Source organism: Rhinichthys klamathensis, unplaced genomic scaffold (genome assembly GCF_029890125.1).
Source record: "Rhinichthys klamathensis goyatoka isolate OS25496 unplaced genomic scaffold, OSU_Roscu_1.1 h1tg000278l_1, whole genome shotgun sequence".
Taxonomy (NCBI): Eukaryota; Metazoa; Chordata; class Actinopteri; order Cypriniformes; family Leuciscidae; genus Rhinichthys; species Rhinichthys klamathensis.
Window position 1 is genome coordinate 384907 of NW_026606797.1, and position 22072 is coordinate 406978.

General features: G+C 43.2%; 1 protein-coding gene across 1 annotated transcript in view; it reads left to right on the plus strand.

Moving 5' to 3' along the window:
- Positions 1-100: 100 nt before the first annotated feature.
- The window catches only part of polr1a (RNA polymerase I subunit A), a 74244-nt gene continuing 52272 nt past the window's right edge, over positions 101-22072 (plus strand). Inside the window, exons 1-14 of the mRNA XM_056268960.1 lie at positions 101-280; positions 2170-2374; positions 4625-4774; positions 5491-5598; positions 5673-5758; positions 5860-5931; positions 7678-7802; positions 7903-8008; positions 8110-8254; positions 10020-10196; positions 10306-10428; positions 12751-12978; positions 14008-14262; positions 16196-16387. Of these exons, the coding sequence (XP_056124935.1) occupies positions 204-280; positions 2170-2374; positions 4625-4774; positions 5491-5598; positions 5673-5758; positions 5860-5931; positions 7678-7802; positions 7903-8008; positions 8110-8254; positions 10020-10196; positions 10306-10428; positions 12751-12978; positions 14008-14262; positions 16196-16387 (2049 nt within the window). The 5' untranslated portion in view covers positions 101-203. The remainder of the gene's footprint in view (positions 281-2169; positions 2375-4624; positions 4775-5490; positions 5599-5672; positions 5759-5859; positions 5932-7677; positions 7803-7902; positions 8009-8109; positions 8255-10019; positions 10197-10305; positions 10429-12750; positions 12979-14007; positions 14263-16195; positions 16388-22072) is intronic.

Consider the following 22072-nt stretch of genomic DNA (forward strand, 5'->3'; position numbering starts at 1 on the left):
AAATAATTAATATTTACCACTGTTCCTTAGGTCAACGTCTCTGCTTCTGTCGCTTTTGTTCATGTTTCAGTCTAATTTACCCCTCCGTGTTATTTGGTCTCGTCCAAGCGTCCAGCACGCGCTCCCACATGTTACAGCTTTACATGACGCACATGGAGAATACAGAGAGATTTATATTCTAATGTACATAGTTTATTAAGAAAATGCAGTTTTCAAAAGAAACACCATGGAGGCGATTGGAGGGCATGTCGTTTGGCTTGTACGACGCTGATGAATTAAGGTAATGAATACACTTGTACAACTAACTTGCACAGCTAGCCGGAGATCAGTTGCATGTCACTGTAAACTAAAGACACCCAAAAGTTATTAACAAAACACAGTTCATTTAACAACACATGTTGAGCTTTGTGACAACATGCCCCATATGCTGTCACGCTAAATGCTGTTTTAAAACATCAAGTTACGTTTAAGTCAAATATAAGCACAATCAAGCTCAATAATCCCTGAAAGTAGTCCACTAACGTTACTTCATAACTTTACACAGTTTTTTAACTGAACTGGTGCCACTTTTCAAATAAGGGCTCGTTTGTCGATATGTTAGTTAACATGAACTAAGAATATACTTGTACTACAGTAGTCAACATTTGAAGTGGATCAAAAAAGGTCATCAGAGTTGTCCTAAGACAAGAACGGGTATTGTTCAAAATCTCATGTAACGTTATAACTTTGATGAAAGGTTTTTGATCCATTTCAAATGTTGACTACTGTATTATATTCTATACATGTACAGCATGTATTAATTTACACTGAACAAAATTATAAACGCAACACTTTTGTTTTTGCCCCCATTTTTCATGAGCTGAACTCAGAGATCTAAGACTTTTTCGATGTACACAAAAGGCCTATTTCTCTCAAATATTGTTCACAAATCTGTCTAAATCTGTGTTAGTGAGCACTTCTCCTTTGCACACAAAAGGCCACATTTTAGAGTGGCCTTTTATTGTGGCCAGCCTAAGGCACACCTGTGCGAAAACGTTTATAATTTTGTTCAGTGTAATTAAATGTTAGTTAATTTGAACATGTACTCGTTGTCATCCTGTGAAGCTGCTTTGAAACCATCTGAGTTGTATAAAGCTCTATAGAGATTAGGGCTGTCACTTTTCGGAAAAAATCCTGTTCGACTTTTGAGACATAAGTGTTCATTGAATCGATTGTAAAATCAGTTTTCCGTGTCTAAAGACGTTTCCATTTTCAACACCAAATATCGGCAAATCCACGGACACCTAACAGGCATTAGGACGAGCGTAAAGAGGCGCTTGAGTCGCACAAGTCGCAATATTCCTGATGATTTATTGGCGTGAAGTTTCGGCACAATGACAAACAGGAGCGCAACATTCAGGGATTGAGATTAACTCCCTCGACCCGCCAGATGCGCGTACAAATGAACTGTGGCGGGAAACGCCGTCGAATCACGAGCCGATCTGGCGTTTCTGTGTTTACTCACTTTTCTGGGGAAGTTCGTGTAAGACAAATCTGTGTGGATTTAGTGCAAATACGCAACTCGTGATCCTCATGATATATTAAACACAGCGTATTGCAGAATCTGCCCATATCTGGCTTACTTGAACACACACACACACACACACACACGTCATTACACAACACATAACCGCGCGCTTGTTCACGTGCACTGAAGTAATAGTGAATATTAAAAAGCATTTGGTGAACAGAAAACACATTGTTATTTTCCAGCATCCGACATGTTCTGTGTGCTGTACTGATCTGTCCACCTAACACACATTTATGGTTAAAAATACAAAATCGATTCCCTATTTTCGTTTTTTGAAACTTGTGTTGGTTGGTCTGATCGATTGTGCAATCGATTTTTGAACGTAAAGTGACAGCCCTAATAGAGATGGAGGTAGCTTGAGTTGACATTCTGTCATCCTCTGGTGTCTCTCCCTCTCCCTCTCTCTCTCTCTCTCTCTCTCTCTCTCTCTCTCTCTCTCTCTCTCTCTCTCTCTCTCTCTCTCTCTCTCTCTGTCCCTCTCTCTCTCCCTCTCTCTCTCTCTCTCTCTCTCTCTCTCTCTCTCTCTCTCTCTCTCTCCCTCTCCCTCTCCCTCTCCCTCTCCCTCTCCCTCTCTCTCTCTCTCTCTCTCTCTCTCTCAGGAGGCTGAGTGTGAAGACGGTCACGAACCCGGAGCTGCTGGACGGTATGGGCAATGCGGCCCCGAACGGGCTGTATGATCTGGCTCTGGGCCCCGCCGACAGCAAGGAGATCTGCTCCACCTGCATGCAGGACTACGAGAGCTGTCCGGGACACCTGGGCATCGTGGAGCTGCCGCTGCCCGTCTACAACCCGCTCTTCTTCTCCGTAAGCTCTCCTCTCACGGGCTAGCTGTGCATCTGGAGCTGAAGACAGTTCTTCGTTAATCTCTCGCCCTCATGTCGTTCCAAACCCTTGAATGAAGATCTAGTTAATGAGATTTAATTGTCCCTCCATTGACAGTCTACGCAACTACCACTTTCAAGGATCAGAAAGGTAGTAAAGACGTCATTAAAGTAGGGGTGTACCGACACACTCATGTCACGATTCGACACATATCACGATACTGAACTCACGATACCATATTATCACGATACTCCAAGACATATGATAAAAGTTGAACTGTTGATTAAAATGCTAAATGTGATATTGCATTGTGTGTGTAAATGAATAGTCTTGGACTCGGTGCTGAAACCCAAAGCACAGGACAATAGAGACTCCAGAATAACAATATTCATGATTCTGAAGATGAAAACACTGAATTATTGTAGATGAATATGCTTGATCTCTGTCACTGACTAGATATATTTATAATAATGTCGGCCACTTTTACTGGTAACATCAGACATCCGGCATTATCAGCACACACACATATTCCCCCAGTGCATTATTATACATTATATTCAACATTATATATAGCAGTTTAATGTAGTACTGACACTACAACTGAACTATACACTTTACATATTGCCACGTATTGCGATATATTGTGACACCCCTACATTAAAGTTATCCATGCGACTCCAGTGCTTTAATCTCAATTTTATGAAGCGATGCGAGTGCTTTGTCTGGACAAAATACTATTCACCAGTTTATTTACAAAAAATATTAATCTCCAACACGTTCACGAGAGCAGAGGTTGTCGCGTGAACGCAGGGAAAATAATATTTAGAAAACAAGACTTCTGAAGATACTCGATCACTTTATATGATGAACAGATTTAATTAATAATGTTTCTATGTGAATAAAAGCCTAAATTAATTCTGTTCATCATATAAAGTGACCGAGTCTCTTCAGAAGTCTGATTAAGCTGCTCGATTCATAATATGGGTTTATTTTAAAATCGTTTTATGAATATTTTGGGTGTCTTCGGAGGGACAGAAATCTTTGAGATCTGATTAAAAGATCTTCATTTGTGTTTCAAAGATTAGTCAAAGTCTGATGAGTTTGGAACGACAAAATAAAGACAGGAGTAACACTTTTGGGTGAACTGTCCCTTTAAAAACAAAGCAATTGAATTGTAATGAGATCATGATCCTGTCTGATGTAAAAGTGTTGGGTAAAACTTTATTTCAATGGTTAACTCTAGACATATTCTACTGACTGTACGCGAATCTGCCGTTCAAAAGTGTTGGATCTGTAAGATTTTTAATGTTTTTTAAAGAAGGCTCTTATGCTCACCAAGGCTGCATTTATTTGATTAAAAAACATTCATATTTTGAAATATTATTCCAATGTAAATCAGCTGTGTTCTATGTGAATATACAGTAAAGTGTAATTTATTCCTGTGGTTTTCAGCATCATTACTCCAGTCTTCAGTGTCACATGATCCTTCAGAAATCACTCTAATATGAGGATCTGATGCTCAAGAAACATTTATGATTATTATCAGTGTTGGAAACAGTTATGTAAAAATTAAAAAAAAAAATCAGGATTGTTTGATGAATAGAAAGCTCAAAAGAACAGTGTTTATCTGAAATAGAAAGCTTTTGTAACATTAAACTCTACCGTTAACAAGTTTGGGGTCAGTGAGATTTTTTTGGGGAAAAGAAATGAAAGAAATCAATACTTTTATTCATCAAGGATGCATTAAATTGATCAAAAGTGATAGTAAAGACATTTATAATGTTACAAAAGATTCTATTTCAGATAAATGCTGTTCTTTTAAACTTTCTATTCATTAAAGAATCCTGAAAAATCCTGTTTTCAACATTGATAATAATCATAAATGTTTCTTGAGCATCAGATCATCATATTAGAGTGATTTCTGAAGGATGACACTGAAGACTGGAGTAATGATGCTGAAAACCACAGGAATAAATTACACTTTACTATATATTCACATAGAACACAGCTGATTTACATTGGAATAATATTTCACAATATTACTGTGTTTTAATCAAATAAGTGCAGCCTTGGTGAGCAGAAGAGCCTTCTTTTAAAAACATTACTTATTCCAGCCCTAGCCTCTCAGTCTGCTAATGCTCCATTGAGAGTGATTTGACATTAGTTGCTTGTAGTCAGCGAATGTCTGAAGTGTGTCGTATTTGTGCCGTCCTGATCGCCGTCTCTTCGCAGAACTTGTACATGCTGATCCGGGGTTCGTGCCTTCAGTGCCACTTCATCCTGTGCCCGCGCGCGGCGCTGCATCTGCTGCTGGGCCAGCTCAAGCTGCTGGACGTGGGCGCGCTGAACGAGGTGTTCGAGCTCGAGCAAGTGCTCAACCAGGTCAGAACCGCAGAGCTCCTCAGGAGGGCTTTAGGACTAGGGTCGGGAATCGGATACTTGTTATAAATTCAAATGTCGATTCCTCTTATCGATTGCTTTGTGTTTAAAGCACTGAAGCCGAGACTCTTCACTGTTCTCTGAGCTTCAGGCGTGTGTATCAGTGTACTGGACCCGTGCGGCTCTTAAAGAGACAGCGCTCATATTCCTGCGCTCTCTATAATAACACTGATCACAACACGAGACAGAGAGAAACTCACTGAGTAACTTTATAACTATATTTCTAATGTATATTATTAATAAACTGCAGTTTGTGAACCTGAGAATCTTAAAACACTGTTTATTTAAATCACATCAATGTTCAGTTGTGTCTATTTGTCGCGATTGCTCATTTTTTATTTGTTCTTTTTTAGTTACTGAGTGTTTACTTGTCTTTAATAATGCTTTATATAAGTTAGTCTAGTTGTTCTTCTATGGTGTTTATAAACCACAGCCCAACGCTCCTAGTGTAAGTGTTCTTCAGCTGATGAGTTGTTCATGATATTCAGATGCAATTACATGTTTTGCCATTAGAATAAATCTGAATGATATCTAAGTTTTTTTTTTTTTTACCTTATTGGAATGGAAATTAGGAATCGATAAGCATAATTGAAACGATACCCAGCCCTGTTTATGAGCCCTAAGTGCTCATATGTTGTGCTCTTGTCTCGCTCTCCAAGTTGCTGGAGGTCACCGCTCAGCCGACCGCTATAGAGATCCAGGAAACCCTGGACGCGTTCATCAATCCCATCCTCAAAGCCAGGCCAGACAAGCATCACACTGCTCCTGTGAGGCCCAATCTCATCTCTCTATGCCTCTGTGCAGTTTATATGTGCATCTTATACGTTTGCTTTGACTTCAGGTCAGGCATGTGTGTGAGAAGAAGGTAAGCCTCATCCACAGTTTCTGGAGGATACACATGGCCACACGGAAATGTCCGAATTGCAAGTGAGAAGCTCAACTATTTCCTATGTTCTCTTATTTTTAAGTGAAACATACTCTACGTTTTGTGTGGAGCTGCTGTGAGAAAGTGTGTGTGTGTGTTTCAGTATCAGAGTGTCCGTGCGCCAAGAACACAACAGCAAACTCATCATCTCATCCATCTCGCTCCAGGCCGGTGAGTTCAGATCGTATACTCAAGCACTCTTTATGCCATCAAAACATTATACAGTGTGGATTAGATGTTAGTATTTACAGGTCTGGATTAGTATGGAAGAAAGTATGGGAATATTTTTGCTTTTCCCTTGTTTTTTATGGTGTTTTAAGTGTGTGATCATTTAGTGAGCAGTTTTTTGGGAGTAGCTAACCACAAGTAGCGACGCTACTAGCTTTACTACATTTTTTCAGTATCTCAGTCGCTTTTCAGCCTTAAACGCAAACCTCAACTCGTTCACTACCCTCCTCCTCATTCATTTTCGGTAACACTTTACTTGAAGGGGTGTGCATAAGACTGACACGACACCTTCATAATCATGACGTGACACATGTCAGGAATATGAATGAGGGTTTATGCATGTTTATGACAACTGTCATTAAGTGTCATTCGCTCATTATAACATTTTTAATGCAAATATGACATTGTTTGAGATGTCTTTGTTATGACAACTTGACATAAACCAATACATCATAACCTGTCAGTGTCTTTGTCATGACAACTTGACATTACTAAGACAACATAAATTGTCATAAATATGTCATAAGCATGACATAGCAGATTAATTATCAAACTTAAGAAAGCACTTAGCTTTATGGGTTAACATTACATTAAACTGTCAGGTGGTTGGGTTTGACATTGGCTGTCATGAGGCCATTATAACATGTTAATGACAAATTCAATGTGTACCACTGTAGTTGAGGTCAAGAAAAATATTCATGACACAGTTATAATGCCTCATGACAGCCAATGTCAAAAGGTGTCGTGTCAGTCTTATGAAGGTGTCATGTCAGTCTTATGCACACCCCTTCAAGTAAAGTTTTTCCTCATTTTTTTAAAGTTAAACATCGACCTTCTTAGTATTCCTCAATCAATGCATTATAAACAATATAACTAGAAAAAAATTATAAAAGAGAGCCTGTTTTCCCATTCATTTCTTGTAAAAACATTTATAGGGTGGCTGACGACCCGTGGTGTGTAACAGCGGGGGTATATGTTTTCTGCACAACAATAGTTGAATCATTGATAACTGAATAAATGCAATTCACCTTTATTCCACAAGGAGGCAATGTCTGACACACAATGATGAAGTGCCGTTTCACTCATAGTTACGGCAGGCAGAAAACAAAAGAATAGGAAGCATCATCAGCAAAACTTGAAATGGCTCAGCGATTTACTCGAAAATATACTTTTTGATCTTGCGTTGATGTTACATTAGTAGCAATTTTGCACTTTGACAGTCAGTTTAAGATATATATTTGAGTATTGTGTGTCTTTGAATAGTTTACAAAATAAAACAATACTCTGTGAAATCGCAAATGCATGACTGTATCTTAACCACTCTATCTTATGAGTAGCTTGTCAAACTACAGTTTCAGAGTATCTTCCCCAACACTGTTACTGACAGAGCAAGGCATGTGTTTATTATTCAGAACTGTTTGCCTCGATCAGAAATGTGTGCAGTAGGGCTGGGCGAGATGGCCAAAAAAAAAATCTCAGTATTTTTGGGGGGTTGAATGACAATATACGGTATATCTCCGAATTTTCTTCTTTTTATTTGAATTTTTATTTATTTTTATTTTTAATTATTAGATGTTAAATATGATCTGAAATATCAATAGGGAAGTGTGGGAAAGTATGGACTTATTTTGAAATGGTAAATGTGACCCAGACCAGTACAGGCCAGTAACGCTCTCAGAAGTGGTGTGTGTAGACGTGATTCAGTGTGTTGTGAGTGTCTGTGTTTGCGTCCGCCTCCAGATGACCAGCTGACCAAGCGTGGCTTCCTGACGCCGAGTGTGGCGCGAGAGCACATCACCAAACTCTGGGAGAACGACGGTGAGACTGCCGGAGTTTAACGCACTGGGGAGTTTTCTCTCTAGGATTGTTAATGCGAATAAAGCATGTTTTCTGACGTGGATCGTTCCGGCTTCTCTAGGTTTCTTCCTGAAGCATCTGTTATCAGGCTTCAACATGAGCGACTCGGGCACAGACTTCAATCCCGATGCTTTCTTCCTGGATCTGCTGGTGGTTCCTCCATGCAAGTCAGTTTATGTCCTGCATAAGATGATTATAGAGTTCCTTCTTCTTACAGAGAGATCTTTAGCTGGTGATTGTGTGTGTGTGTGTGTGTGTGTGTGTGTAGGTTCAGGCCTGTTAATCGATTGGGAGACCAGATGTTCACCAACGGACAGACTATCAACATGCAGTACGTGATAAAGGATAATTACACCATCCAGAAATTGCTCGCACTAATCGCTGCGGAGAAAGCCAACGCAGGGATGGATGAGGTGAGAAGAAGTTATGTTAACAAATGATTAATGCACTTAATTTATGGGTTTGAATCAGAGCAATTTAGTGTATTGCATGAATCTTTCTTTATGGATGTGGTAATTTTCGGAATAAAATGACAGCTGTAGAATTTAATATAGTCTTTTTTTTTTTTTTTTATGCATCGCACTTGCATTTGATGTTCATTCATACGTACCTAACTTCTGGAAAGCAGATATTTGGGCAAATTTCCGTTTTTACAAAAAATAACATGGATGAATGAGAATATAAAGTGGGATGTGCTTGATGTTAGAGTTATTAAAGTCCCCCTGTGGTGAAAATCCATCTTTTAAAGTTGTCTATATGGTGTTTTTAATATGCTTTAAGACACACCATGTGTAAGTTCATAAGTCGACAGCATTGCTGAGTATTTCCTGCTTAAAACTGCAGTGAACCAAAGACAGTCTCAAAAACACGGTTTGAAATCGCTGGTGTTTCTGACGTCACAAACGACCTTGTAACCAATCAGATCAACGTGTGATCGTCAACCAGTGGATCTCTGAGCTGAGTGAGTGAGTGGAGGCGGGGCTCATTTGCATATTCATAGAACCGCGCATACTAAATGAGGGAAGGGTGTCGAGTTACATTCAAGATATTTGAAGGCATGAAGAATTATTTTTCATGGGAATTTTTTTTAAATATGTCATTTTGGTGATAAAAGATGAGTTTTAAGGTATAAAATTATTGACCACAGGGGGACTTTAAGCACAATAAGCCATGAAAAAGTTCTTAATGTGCTGCTCGCGCTGACTGACACACACACACACACACACACACACACACACACCGGAAGTGCCGCACAGAAAGACGCCTCTCTCAGACAGCATACAATCCTGAATTTAGCTCACTTTAGTGGCGTATTGTGCTTGAACGGTCAGATACACACACAATTATGTCAAAATGCCCGTCGTGTGAAGATCAATGATGTTCTTTGATCAACAGGGTAAAATTCAGAACATCATGTGAATTTTGAAGAAATGCTTCATAAATCATTTAAATTTATTTTAAGTAATTTTCAGTGAATTTTGAGGGAAATATTTTGTTTTGATTTCATTTCAGTAGTTGTATGTGTGTGTGTGTATTTTTTAATATCAGTAAATCAGTATTGGCAATTGAACATCCTATAAAGGGCAACCAACCACCAGTTTGCCATGTGTGTGTATTATCAGTCGAGTCTCCTTCATTTATACAGCGCTTTTAACAATATAGACTTTACAGTGATAACAGGAGATTACAGTAACAGATTGTTTGGCTTTACAGCAGCTCTAGAATAAAGTTATCATCCAGATAAAGTTAGTTTTGATTGATTCACTTCCGTCGCAAAGATCATTAGTTATTAACTTAGTGGCCGCTAACACGACACCGTTCTACTGAACACTTTGAATGCGTTCTGGACGTTCATCTGCATGATAACAGTGTTTGGAGCTCGAGAACGCAAACCTAGAAACAGGTTCCAGGTGCAAGCGGTGAAAAATGTTGAAAAACTTTATCATCTCCGCACAAACTTCAAAACCGTGAATCTGTGAAACGCTGATGTGTGCACATGCGTCCCTACGTATGCGCGTTTGGATATATATGTGCGCAGGCGCGTAGTCTTTCTTTACAAATTAACCTCAACAAATTACTTCAAAAATCATAATACATAAAAAAATGTTGTCGCTTCCGTGTATCCATGTGAACTTGAATCATTTGAATCAAATGACAACAAATCTGTGGTTTGTTCAGTGTGATGAAGCCACAGAGGCCAGCGAGATCGATCAGTCCTTCTTAGTGGGCATTCCCGGAGTGACTCTCACAGACAAGCTCTACAGCACCTGGATCCGCTTGCAGAGCCACGTCAACATCGTGTTCGACAGCGACATGGACAAGCTCATGACCGAGAAGTTCCCCGGCGTCCGTCAGGTCAGTGTGCGACCCGCCGCTCGAGAGGATCTGTGACGTACAGCCAGGAATACATCATGGAATCAGAAGGTGGGAAATAATGTTTGTCTCTTCTGAATGTGTCCCTCAGCTCTTGGAGAAGAAAGAGGGGTTGTTCAGGAAGCACATGATGGGGAAGCGTGTGGATTTCGCTGCACGCTCTGTCATTTGCCCTGATATGTACATCGAAACCAATGAGATTGGAATACCAATGGTGAGTTTTCAGACTTTTGCTAGTGTTTCTGTATGATGTGTAGGGATAATGAGTGGTCATCATTGCAAAATAAGCCCACTCTGGGTGGTCAGGCTGACTGTATGTTATTCTACCTATTGAACAACTACTTACCTAATAGAGAAATATAGCTATATAAGATATTACATGCTTCTCAGAAGACCAAATGAGTTCAGTTTACCTCAATCATCCAATTCAAGGGTGACTGGTTTGTGTTTATGTAAACAGCTGTAATGTGAAACTGCTTAGTCAGGACATTACTAAATAAAATAAATATAGGGTAATACTTTACTTGAAGGGGTGTGCATAAGACTGACATGACACCTTCATAATCATGACATGACACATGAATATGAAGGAGGTTTTATGCATGTTTATGACAACTGTCATTAAGTGTCATTCGCTCAATTATGACATTTTTAATGCAAATATGACATTGTTTGAGATGTCTTTGTTATGACAACTTGACATAAACCAATACATCATAACCTGTCATAAATATGTCATAAACATGACAGCAGATTAATGATCAAACTTAAGAAAGCACTTAGCTTTATGGGTTAACATTACATTAAACTGTCAGGTGGTTGGTTTTGACATTGGCTGTCATGAGGCCATTATAACATGTTAATGACAAATTCAATGTGTACCACTGTAGTTGAGGTCAAGAAAAATATTCATGACACAGTTATAATGGCCTTATGACAGCCAATGTCAAAACCAACCACCTGACAGTTTAATGTAATGTTAACCTATAAAGCTAAGTGCTTTCTTAAGTTTGATGATTAATCTGTTATGTCATGTTTACGGCAGACATGTAAAATTGGGTATCGTTCGACTCTGCATGCATCTCTCTAAAGAGATTTGTGATTCAAAAATGTCCATTTTTCATATCTCCTGACCACTAGGAGGCTCTGTGCTGAAACTGTGCAGGTCATGCCTCAGGTCATGGTTGTCATAACACACACCAAGTTTGGTCTGAATGAGGGCTGTCAGTTAAACGCGTTATTAACGGCGTTAACGCAAACCCATTTTAATTATAATTTAATTTTATCGCGCGATTAACGGTCTTTTTGGCCAAGCAAACTTTGTAGTTTTTGTCACATGCTTTTGCAATGCCGCACGAGGACGTTTTGTTGCTTCGTCGACCAAAGCGCAAGCGGATCTAGCTAGACCGGAAACCAAACAACAGGCACGCCACACACACTTGTTTGGGCTTGCGAGCCGGCCAAATAGTTGGTTAACGTTACGTTTTGAGTGGATGACGAGCGCGAGACCCCGAAATGGATGCCAATAAGATTCTGAATGGAAAGTTTACTTTTAAAAAGTTGCCAGACCAAAAAGTTGACGAGACCAAAGTGATCTGTGTGTTTAGTCGTTGTGAACTGAGCTATCATCATCGCAGCACGTCCAGTCTGAAATACCACTTGATGATGGCCAAGCACACACACACACACACACACACACACAGCTGATGCGAATTCTCCGCCCCCTCGTCAATATCAGGACCTCGTCAGTATTTCTTTCACCCTTTTATTGATGGACAGTGTTACATTGTGTGAGAGATTATTTGCTCCAAGTGAGAATGTTAGTGTGAAATTGAACACAGTAAATGCCAATGTTGTTCTCAATAAAAAACATTTGCACAAAGCAAGCCGATCCACTTTTCCATGTTGATAAGAGCATTAAAATATGAAAAAATAATGGGACAAAAAGAAATCAAGAGACATTTAGAATAGATAAAAATGTGCGATTAATCGCGAGTTAACTATGACATTAATGCGATTAATCGCGATTCAATATTTTAATCGTTTGACAGCACTAGCAATCGAATCCTCTTGAGCCATTAGTGCAACTTTGGACAGTTGGTGGCGCTAGAGGGAGTGAGTTAGAGACTTGAAATTTGCTGTGGTTAATGCTCAGACAGTCCTCTATCTGTGTGCCAAATTTCAGAACTTTTTACCATACAGTTCTATGGGCTGCCATAGACTCAATAGCGGAAGAAAAAGGAAAAAGTAGAGGAACTCTCACGATCACAATAGGTGCATATGAACCTTTAGTGCATGCAATTCTTATGATCCCTCTTACTGTGTTAAAAATATTAACATCTTGCATATTCTGCAAGAGGTATGTAAACTTTGGAGAGCTGTACATGGATGAGAAATATTCTCCATAGTCCGATACTGAAGTCAGCTAGCTGTAAAAACTCGCGTTGCCAGCCATGAAGTATCCAGTTTAGTGGCTATATGACGCGTTTGATTGAAATGTGAGGCTCTTGAGAGTGGTTTGACGTGTGTCCTCTAGGTGTTCGCCACGAAGCTGACGTACCCGCAGCCGGTGACGCCCTGGAACGTGAAGGAGCTGCGGCAGGCGGTGCTGAACGGACCCGATGTGCACCCCGGGGCCTCCATGGTGATCAACGAGGACGGGTCGCGCACCATCCTCAGCAGCAGCAGCGCCACCCAGAGGGAGGCGGTGGCCAAGCAGCTGATGACGCCCACCACCGGCCAGCACAAGATGCCCATGAAGATCGTGAGTCCGCCGTACCGACACCAGTGCCATCCGGATAGGCTTTACACGACGATATAATCGTGAGGCGCGTTGTAAAATCACTGATATTTATTTGAAATCAGTCGGGTCCCCTTACATTGAAATGCGCTGCCATGTTTCTACGGTGGCCCTGAGCGGACAAACGCGTTTCGTCAGTATGTTGTTCTTCATGATAAGAAGCTGTAGCTAAAGTCAGCGAATAAATGACTGACACAATGATGAACAAGCAACAATATTCGCAATAACATATTGTTTTACTGAATAATTAAGTAAACATAATTTCTTGATTTATCTTTGTAAAGAAACCTGCTACTGGCTACTCTCTGCTGTCTCAGACGACGACATCACTTCCTGTCGGACGCCGTAACTTCTGTTGGGTGCAGTTCACAACCTCACCACTAGGGCTGGGTATCGATTCAGATGTTGCGATTCGATTCTAAAAATCGATTCCGATTCCCGATTCGACTAAATTAATATAGATTTAATACAAATCCTACATTTATAAAAAAGAACAGTGAACATAAGTTTACAAGTGGTTAACCAATCAAAAGAAATGAAGAGCCACAAACCTGTATATTAAACTCTTATTATTTTAGGTACTCTGGGTACATTAACACAGAAGCCAACTCTATATTTCAAACGCATACGATGAATAAACAGGATTTTGATGCAAGATGTAAAATTGCTGCTGTAAATTGGACGAGTCTGAACAGTGAACGCCTTGATCAAACACGATCCGGTTATTGTTTAAGATAAAACACACATATAATCTCCCAGCATCAGCTGTAACATGCAGGCCTGTGAACAGTGGAGGAACACTAACACCGGCTTTTGGGGGATAGATACAAAAATATGGAAGAAATCGATTCTTGAATTGACAACATTAAAAAAAAAGAAAAAAAAAAGATTAAAATTACACAGTGCACCTTTAACAAAGTAGCTTTGAATGACGCTTACCGTCGACATTAATGTTATTTGAGGATCTAATGCATTGAGGAATGTGTCCTCCAGGTGAATCGCCACATCAGGAACGGGGACGTGCTTCTGTTGAACCGCCAGCCCACTCTGCACCGGCCGTCCATCCAGGCCCACAACGCCCGGATCCTGCCCGGGGAGAAGGTGCTCCGCCTGCACTACTCCAACTGCAAGGCCTACAACGCAGACTTCGACGGGGACGAGATGAACGCCCACTTCCCTCAGAGCGAGCTGGGCCGGGCCGAGGCCTACACCCTCGTGAGCACGGACCAGCAGTACCTCGTGCCCAAGGTGAGTGAGACGCTCAGAGATCTGCTGCTCAGAGATCAGTTTTCACCGGAAAAGTTTACATTAAATGTTTGTTTTTTTGGTAACACCTTTACAATAAGGTTCATTAGCTAACTACATTAAGTTAGCATTAACTAATAATGAACTGCATTTATACAGCATTCATTAATCTTTGTTAATGTTAATTTCAACATTTACTTATACTTATTAAAATCTTGTTAACATTAGTTAAAGGGATAGTTCACCCCAAAATCAAAACTCTGTCAGTAATTGCTCTCCCTCATGTTGTTCAACCCCATAAGACTTTCGCTCATCTTCAGAACACAAATTAAGATATTTGTGATTAAATCTGAGAGCTGGATCACTCCTCCATAGGCTTCTGAGGGATTGAAACTTGCCGGCCCAGAAAAGTTATTAAAGACATCGTTAAAATAGTCCGAGTGACTACAGTGGCTCAACCTTAAGTTTATCAAGCGACGAGAATACTTTCTGTGCGCAAAAAAAACGACTTTATTCAACTTATTCATTTATTCAATATATATTTAATATAAAAATTGAAAATAGTTTTTCTGCACATTTTTCATAACGATAAACATAAAATTCTGTAACTTTTAAGTTGCATAGGCCCGCCGGGCCCCATAGCCATTACATATTTAAAGCAGTTAATATCCTATACTAAACCTAAGCTAATATTGACAACCTATATCATTTGAAATCTTACAATTTGTTTTTTTATTTATATTTGGTGATTGATTTTCTAAATAAATTACAGAAGAGCCGTAATCTATCAATTTGCAATTCCTAAGGCGTGTTAAGACCTTTATTTTGAAATAGTGATGAACATGAAAATCATGAAAGAATGGTAGAAACCTCAGTTTGTTTTCATGCCAAAAGTTCAAATGATAACATCCATTCAATTTTTTTAGAAAAAAAGGTCTGACAAAGTTTTAAATAAAAAAATTATAGATTCACCATTTGGGATGTGGCGGCGAGCTATAACGCACATGCGTGTTCTTTTTATGTTTATTGAGGTTGAATTCTTATCAAAATATGCCAAACTTTCCTTACTACTTCTGAATAGGATGCCTACTTCATACAGTGTATGAAACTTGTGGAAATAATTGTTCAGATCACTCAAACGCATATGGAAATGGCGGCGCCCTTATATGGGCAGTAATGGAGTCTGGTTGTGCCCTAGTGGAAGCGTTCGGTACTGCAGACACACACACTCTCACTGAAAGCTCATTTACTGAGATATCAACCTAAAATTTGAGAAACAAATTGTTCAGAGTTTTGGCTTTGATTGTCGTGGAGTTTTAGAGTCAACCAGGTTTTGAAAAAATATATTTTATATAAAATATGAATAATTACAATTTTACATTTTCATAAACTCAAACTTCTATAACCTTTTTTCTAATTCACTTTCTTAATTTATTTAACTTCGACAAAAATCTGCCAAATGTCTTCTTAAAAACAAGACAAATCTATATTCCAAAGCATTCTTAAATTACAACCATTGAAGTTCGGATTGTGCATTTTAATGTTTATTAAAAAAACGGGGCTTAACACTTAAGAGGTTAAGTTCACTTTTTAAAACTTTTGTCACTCCAGCAATAATCTTCCAAGTGTCGTCTTTGAAAAGAGATCAAACTGGAGTCTGTTGCTCTAAAACATTCAAGATTTACCAATTAAATTAAATTAAATTTTCAGGGCTATGCTCAAAAAGTGAATAAATGGATTATAAATACAGCGTAAATATAATGTAGCACCATAAAATTCCCTAAAAATGCGAAATATTAAATAAAAAACATTATCGAACTAAAATATAGTACATATTTCTTAGTAAATTCACGTTTGCCCGACCCGTGAAGAGCAGCAGAGGGTTGTGATTGTGTGATGTCGGGCGCGCTTCACTGGTCCTGCTGTTCTCCTTCAGGACGGGAAGCCGCTGGCCGGCCTGATCCAGGACCACATCGTGTCCGGCTCCAGCATGACCATCCGCGGCTGTTTCTTCACACGGGATCAGTACACGGCTCTCGTCTACAGAGGCCTGACGGACCGGACCGGCCGGGTGAAGCTGCTGCGGCCCGCGCTCATCAAACCCGTGCGGCTCTGGACCGGGAAGCAGGTGATCTCACATCATCAGCACCGACAGCACATCTGCAAACGCACTCCGCTATACCGACAGCACATCTGCAAACGCACTCCGCTATACCGACAGCACATCTGCAAACGCACTCCGCTATACCGACAGCACATCTGCAAACACACTCCGCTATACCGACAGCACATCTGCAAACACACACCGCTATACCGACAGCACATCTGCAAACACACACCGCTATACCGACAGCACATCTGCAGACACACACCGCTATACCGACAGCACATCTGCAAACACACACCGCTATACCGACAGCACATCTGCAAACACACTCCGCTATACCGACAGCACATCTGCAAACGCACTCCGCTACACCGACAGCACATCTGCGAACGCACTCCGCTATACCGACAGCACATCTGCAAACGCACTCCGCTATACCGACAGCACATCTGCAAACGCACTCCGCTATACCGACAGCACATCTGCAAACGCACTCCGCTATACCGACAGCACATCTGCAGACACACACCGCTATACCGACAGCACATCTGCAAACGCACTCCGCTATACCGACAGCACATCTGCAAACACACTCCGCTATACCGACAGCACATCTGCAAACGCACTCCGCTATACCGACAGCACATCTGCAAACGCACTCCGCTATACCGACAGCACATCTGCAGACACACACCGCTATACCGACAGCACATCTGCAAACGCACTCCGCTATACCGACAGCACATCTGCAAACGCACACCGCTATACCGACAGCACATCTGCAAACGCACTCCGCTATACCGACAGCACATCTGCAAACGCACTCCGCTATACCGACAGCACAACTGCAAACACACTCCGCTATACCGACAGCACATCTGCAAACGCACTCCGCTATACCGACAGCACATCTGCAAACGCACTCCGCTATACCGACAGCACATCTGCAGACACACACCGCTATACCGACAGCACATCTGCAAACGCACTCCGCTATACCGACAGCACATCTGCAAACGCACTCCGCTATACCGACAGCACATCTGCGAACACACACCGCTATACCGACAGCACATCTGCAAACACACTCCGCTATACCGACAGCACATCTGCGAACACACACCGCTATACCGACAGCACATCTGCAAACGCACTCCGCTATACCGACAGCACATCTGCAAACACACTCCGCTATACCGACAGCACATCTGCAAACGCACTCCGCTATACCGACAGCACATCTGCGAACACACACCGCTATACCGACAGCACATCTGCAAACGCACTCCGCTATACCGACAGCACATCTGCAAACACACTCCGCTATACCGACAGCACATCTGCAAACGCACTCCGCTATACCGACAGCACATCTGCGAACACACACCGCTATACCGACAGCACATCTGCAGACACACACCGCTATACCGACAGCACATCTGCAAACACACTCCGCTATACCGACAGCACATCTGCAAACGCACTCCGCTATACCGACAGCACATCTGCAAACGCACTCCGCTATACCGACAGCACATCTGCAAACACACACCGCTATACCGACAGCACATCTGCAAACGCACTCCGCTATACCGACAGCACATCTGCAAACTCACTCCGCTATACCGACAGCACATCTGCAAACGCACACCGCTATACCGACAGCACATCTGCAAACACACTCCGCTATACCGACAGCACATCTGCAGACGCACACCGCTATACCGACAGCACATCTGCAAACACACTCCGCTATACCGACAGCACATCTGCAGACGCACACCGCTATACCGACAGCACATCTGCAAACACACTCCGCTATACCGACAGCACATCTGCAAACACACACCGCTATACCGACAGCACATCTGCGAACACACTCCGCTATACCGACAGCACATCTGCAAACACACACCGCTATACCGACAGCACATCTGCAAACACACTCCGCTATACCGACAGCACATCTGCAGACGCACACCGCTATACCGACAGCACATCTGCGAACGCACACCGCTATACCGACAGCACATCTGCAAACGCACTCCGCTATACCGACAGCACATCTGCAAACACACTCCGCTATACCGACAGCACATCTGCAAACACACACCGCTATACCGACAGCACATCTGCAAACGCACTCCGCTATACCGACAGCACATCTGCAAACACACTCCGCTATACCGACAGCACATCTGCAAACGCACTCCGCTATACCGACAGCACATCTGCAAACACACTCCGCTATACCGACAGCACATCTGCAAACGCACTCCGCTATACCGACAGCACATCTGCAAACACACACCGCTATACCGACAGCACATCTGCAAACGCACTCCGCTATACCGACAGCACATCTGCAAACACACTCCGCTATACCGACAGCACATCTGCAAACGCACTCCGCTATACCGACAGCACATCTGCGAACACACACCGCTATACCGACAGCACATCTGCAGACACACACCGCTATACCGACAGCACATCTGCAAACACACTCCGCTATACCGACAGCACATCTGCAAACGCACTCCGCTATACCGACAGCACATCTGCAAACGCACTCCGCTATACCGACAGCACATCTGCAAACACACACCGCTATACCGACAGCACATCTGCAAACGCACTCCGCTATACCGACAGCACATCTGCAAACTCACTCCGCTATACCGACAGCACATCTGCAAACGCACACCGCTATACCGACAGCACATCTGCAAACACACTCCGCTATACCGACAGCACATCTGCAGACGCACACCGCTATACCGACAGCACATCTGCAAACGCACTCCGCTATACCGACAGCACATCTGCAAACACACACCGCTATACCGACAGCACATCTGCAAACACACTCCGCTATACCGACAGCACATCTGCAAACACACTCCGCTATACCGACAGCACATCTGCAAACACACTCCGCTATACCGACAGCACATCTGCAAACACACTCCGCTATACCGACAGCACATCTGCAAACACACACCGCTATACCGACAGCACATCTGCAAACGCACTCCGCTATACCGACAGCACATCTGCAAACACACTCCGCTATACCGACAGCACATCTGCAAACACACTCCGCTATACCGACAGCACATCTGCAAACGCACTCCGCTATACCGACAGCACATCTGCAAACACACACCGCTATACCGACAGCACATCTGCAAACGCACTCCGCTATACCGACAGCACATCTGCAAACTCACTCCGCTATACCGACAGCACATCTGCAAACGCACACCGCTATACCGACAGCACATCTGCAAACACACTCCGCTATACCGACAGCACATCTGCAGACGCACACCGCTATACCGACAGCACATCTGCAAACGCACTCCGCTATACCGACAGCACATCTGCAAACACACTCCGCTATACCGACAGCACATCTGCAAACACACACCGCTATACCGACAGCACATCTGCAAACGCACTCCGCTATACCGACAGCACATCTGCAAACACACTCCGCTATACCGACAGCACATCTGCAAACACACTCCGCTATACCGACAGCACATCTGCAAACGCACTCCGCTATACCGACAGCACATCTGCAAACACACACCGCTATACCGACAGCACATCTGCAAACGCACTCCGCTATACCGACAGCACATCTGCGAACGCACACCGCTATACCGACAGCACATCTGCAAACGCACTCCGCTATACCGACAGCACATCTGCAAACACACTCCGCTATACCGACAGCACATCTGCAAACGCACTCCGCTATACCGACAGCACATCTGCAAACACACACCGCTATACCGACAGCACATCTGCAAACACACTCCGCTATACCGACAGCACATCTGCAAACACACTCCGCTATACCGACAGCACATCTGCAGACGCACACCGCTATACCGACAGCACATCTGCAAACACACACCGCTATACCGACAGCACATCTGCGAACGCACACCGCTATACCGACAGCACATCTGCAAACACACACCGCTATACCGACAGCACATCTGCAAACACACACCGCTATACCGACAGCACATCTGCAAACACACTCCGCTATACCGACAGCACATCTGCAAACGCACTCCGCTATACCGACAGCACATCTGCAAACACACTCCGCTATACCGACAGCACATCTGCAAACACACACCGCTATACCGACAGCACATCTGCAAACACACACCGCTATACCGACAGCACATCTGCAAACACACACCGCTATACCGACAGCACATCTGCAAACACACACCGCTATACCGACAGCACATCTGCAAACACACTCCGCTATACCGACAGCACATCTGCAAACACACTCCGCTATACCGACAGCACATCTGCAAACACACTCCGCTATACCGACAGCACATCTGCAAACACACACCGCTATACCGACAGCACATCTGCAAACACACTCCGCTATACCGACAGCACATCTGCAAACACACTCCGCTATACCGACAGCACATCTGCAAACACACTCCGCTATACCGACAGCACATCTGCAAACACACTCCGCTATACCGACAGCACATCTGCAAACGCACTCCGCTATACCGACAGCACATCTGCAAACGCACTCCGCTATACCGACAGCACATCTGCAAACACACTCCGCTATACCGACAGCACATCTGCAAACACACACCGCTATACCGACAGCACATCTGCAAACACACTCCGCTATACCGACAGCACATCTGCAAACGCACACCGCTATACCGACAGCACATCTGCGAACACACTCCGCTATACCGACAGCACATCTGCAGACACACTCCGCTATACCGACAGCACATCTGCGAACGCACACCGCTATACCGACAGCACATCTGCAAACGCACTCCGCTATACCGACAGCACATCTGCAAACACACTCCGCTATACCGACAGCACATCTGCAAACACACACCGCTATACCGACAGCACATCTGCAAACACACTCCGCTATACCGACAGCACATCTGCGAACGCACTCCGCTATACCGACAGCACATCTGCGAACGCACTCCGCTATACCGACAGCACATCTGCAAACGCACACCGCTATACCGACAGCACATCTGCAGACGCACACCGCTATACCGACAGCACATCTGCGAACGCACACCGCTATACCGACAGCACATCTGCAAACACACTCCGCTATACCGACAGCACATCTGCAAACACACACCGCTATACCGACAGCACATCTGCAAACACACTCCGCTATACCGACAGCACATCTGCAGACACACTCCGCTATACCGACAGCACATCTGCAGACACACTCCGCTATACCGACAGCACATCTGCGAACGCACACCGCTATACCGACAGCACATCTGCAAACGCACTCCGCTATACCGACAGCACATCTGCAAACACACTCCGCTATACCGACAGCACATCTGCAAACACACACCGCTATACCGACAGCACATCTGCGAACGCACTCCGCTATACCGACAGCACATCTGCGAACGCACACCGCTATACCGACAGCACATCTGCAAACACACTCCGCTATACCGACAGCACATCTGCAAACACACTCCGCTATACCGACAGCACATCTGCAAACACACACCGCTATACCGACAGCACATCTGCAAACACACTCCGCTATACCGACAGCACATCTGCAAACACACACCGCTATACCGACAGCACATCTGCGAACGCACTCCGCTATACCGACAGCACATCTGCAAACGC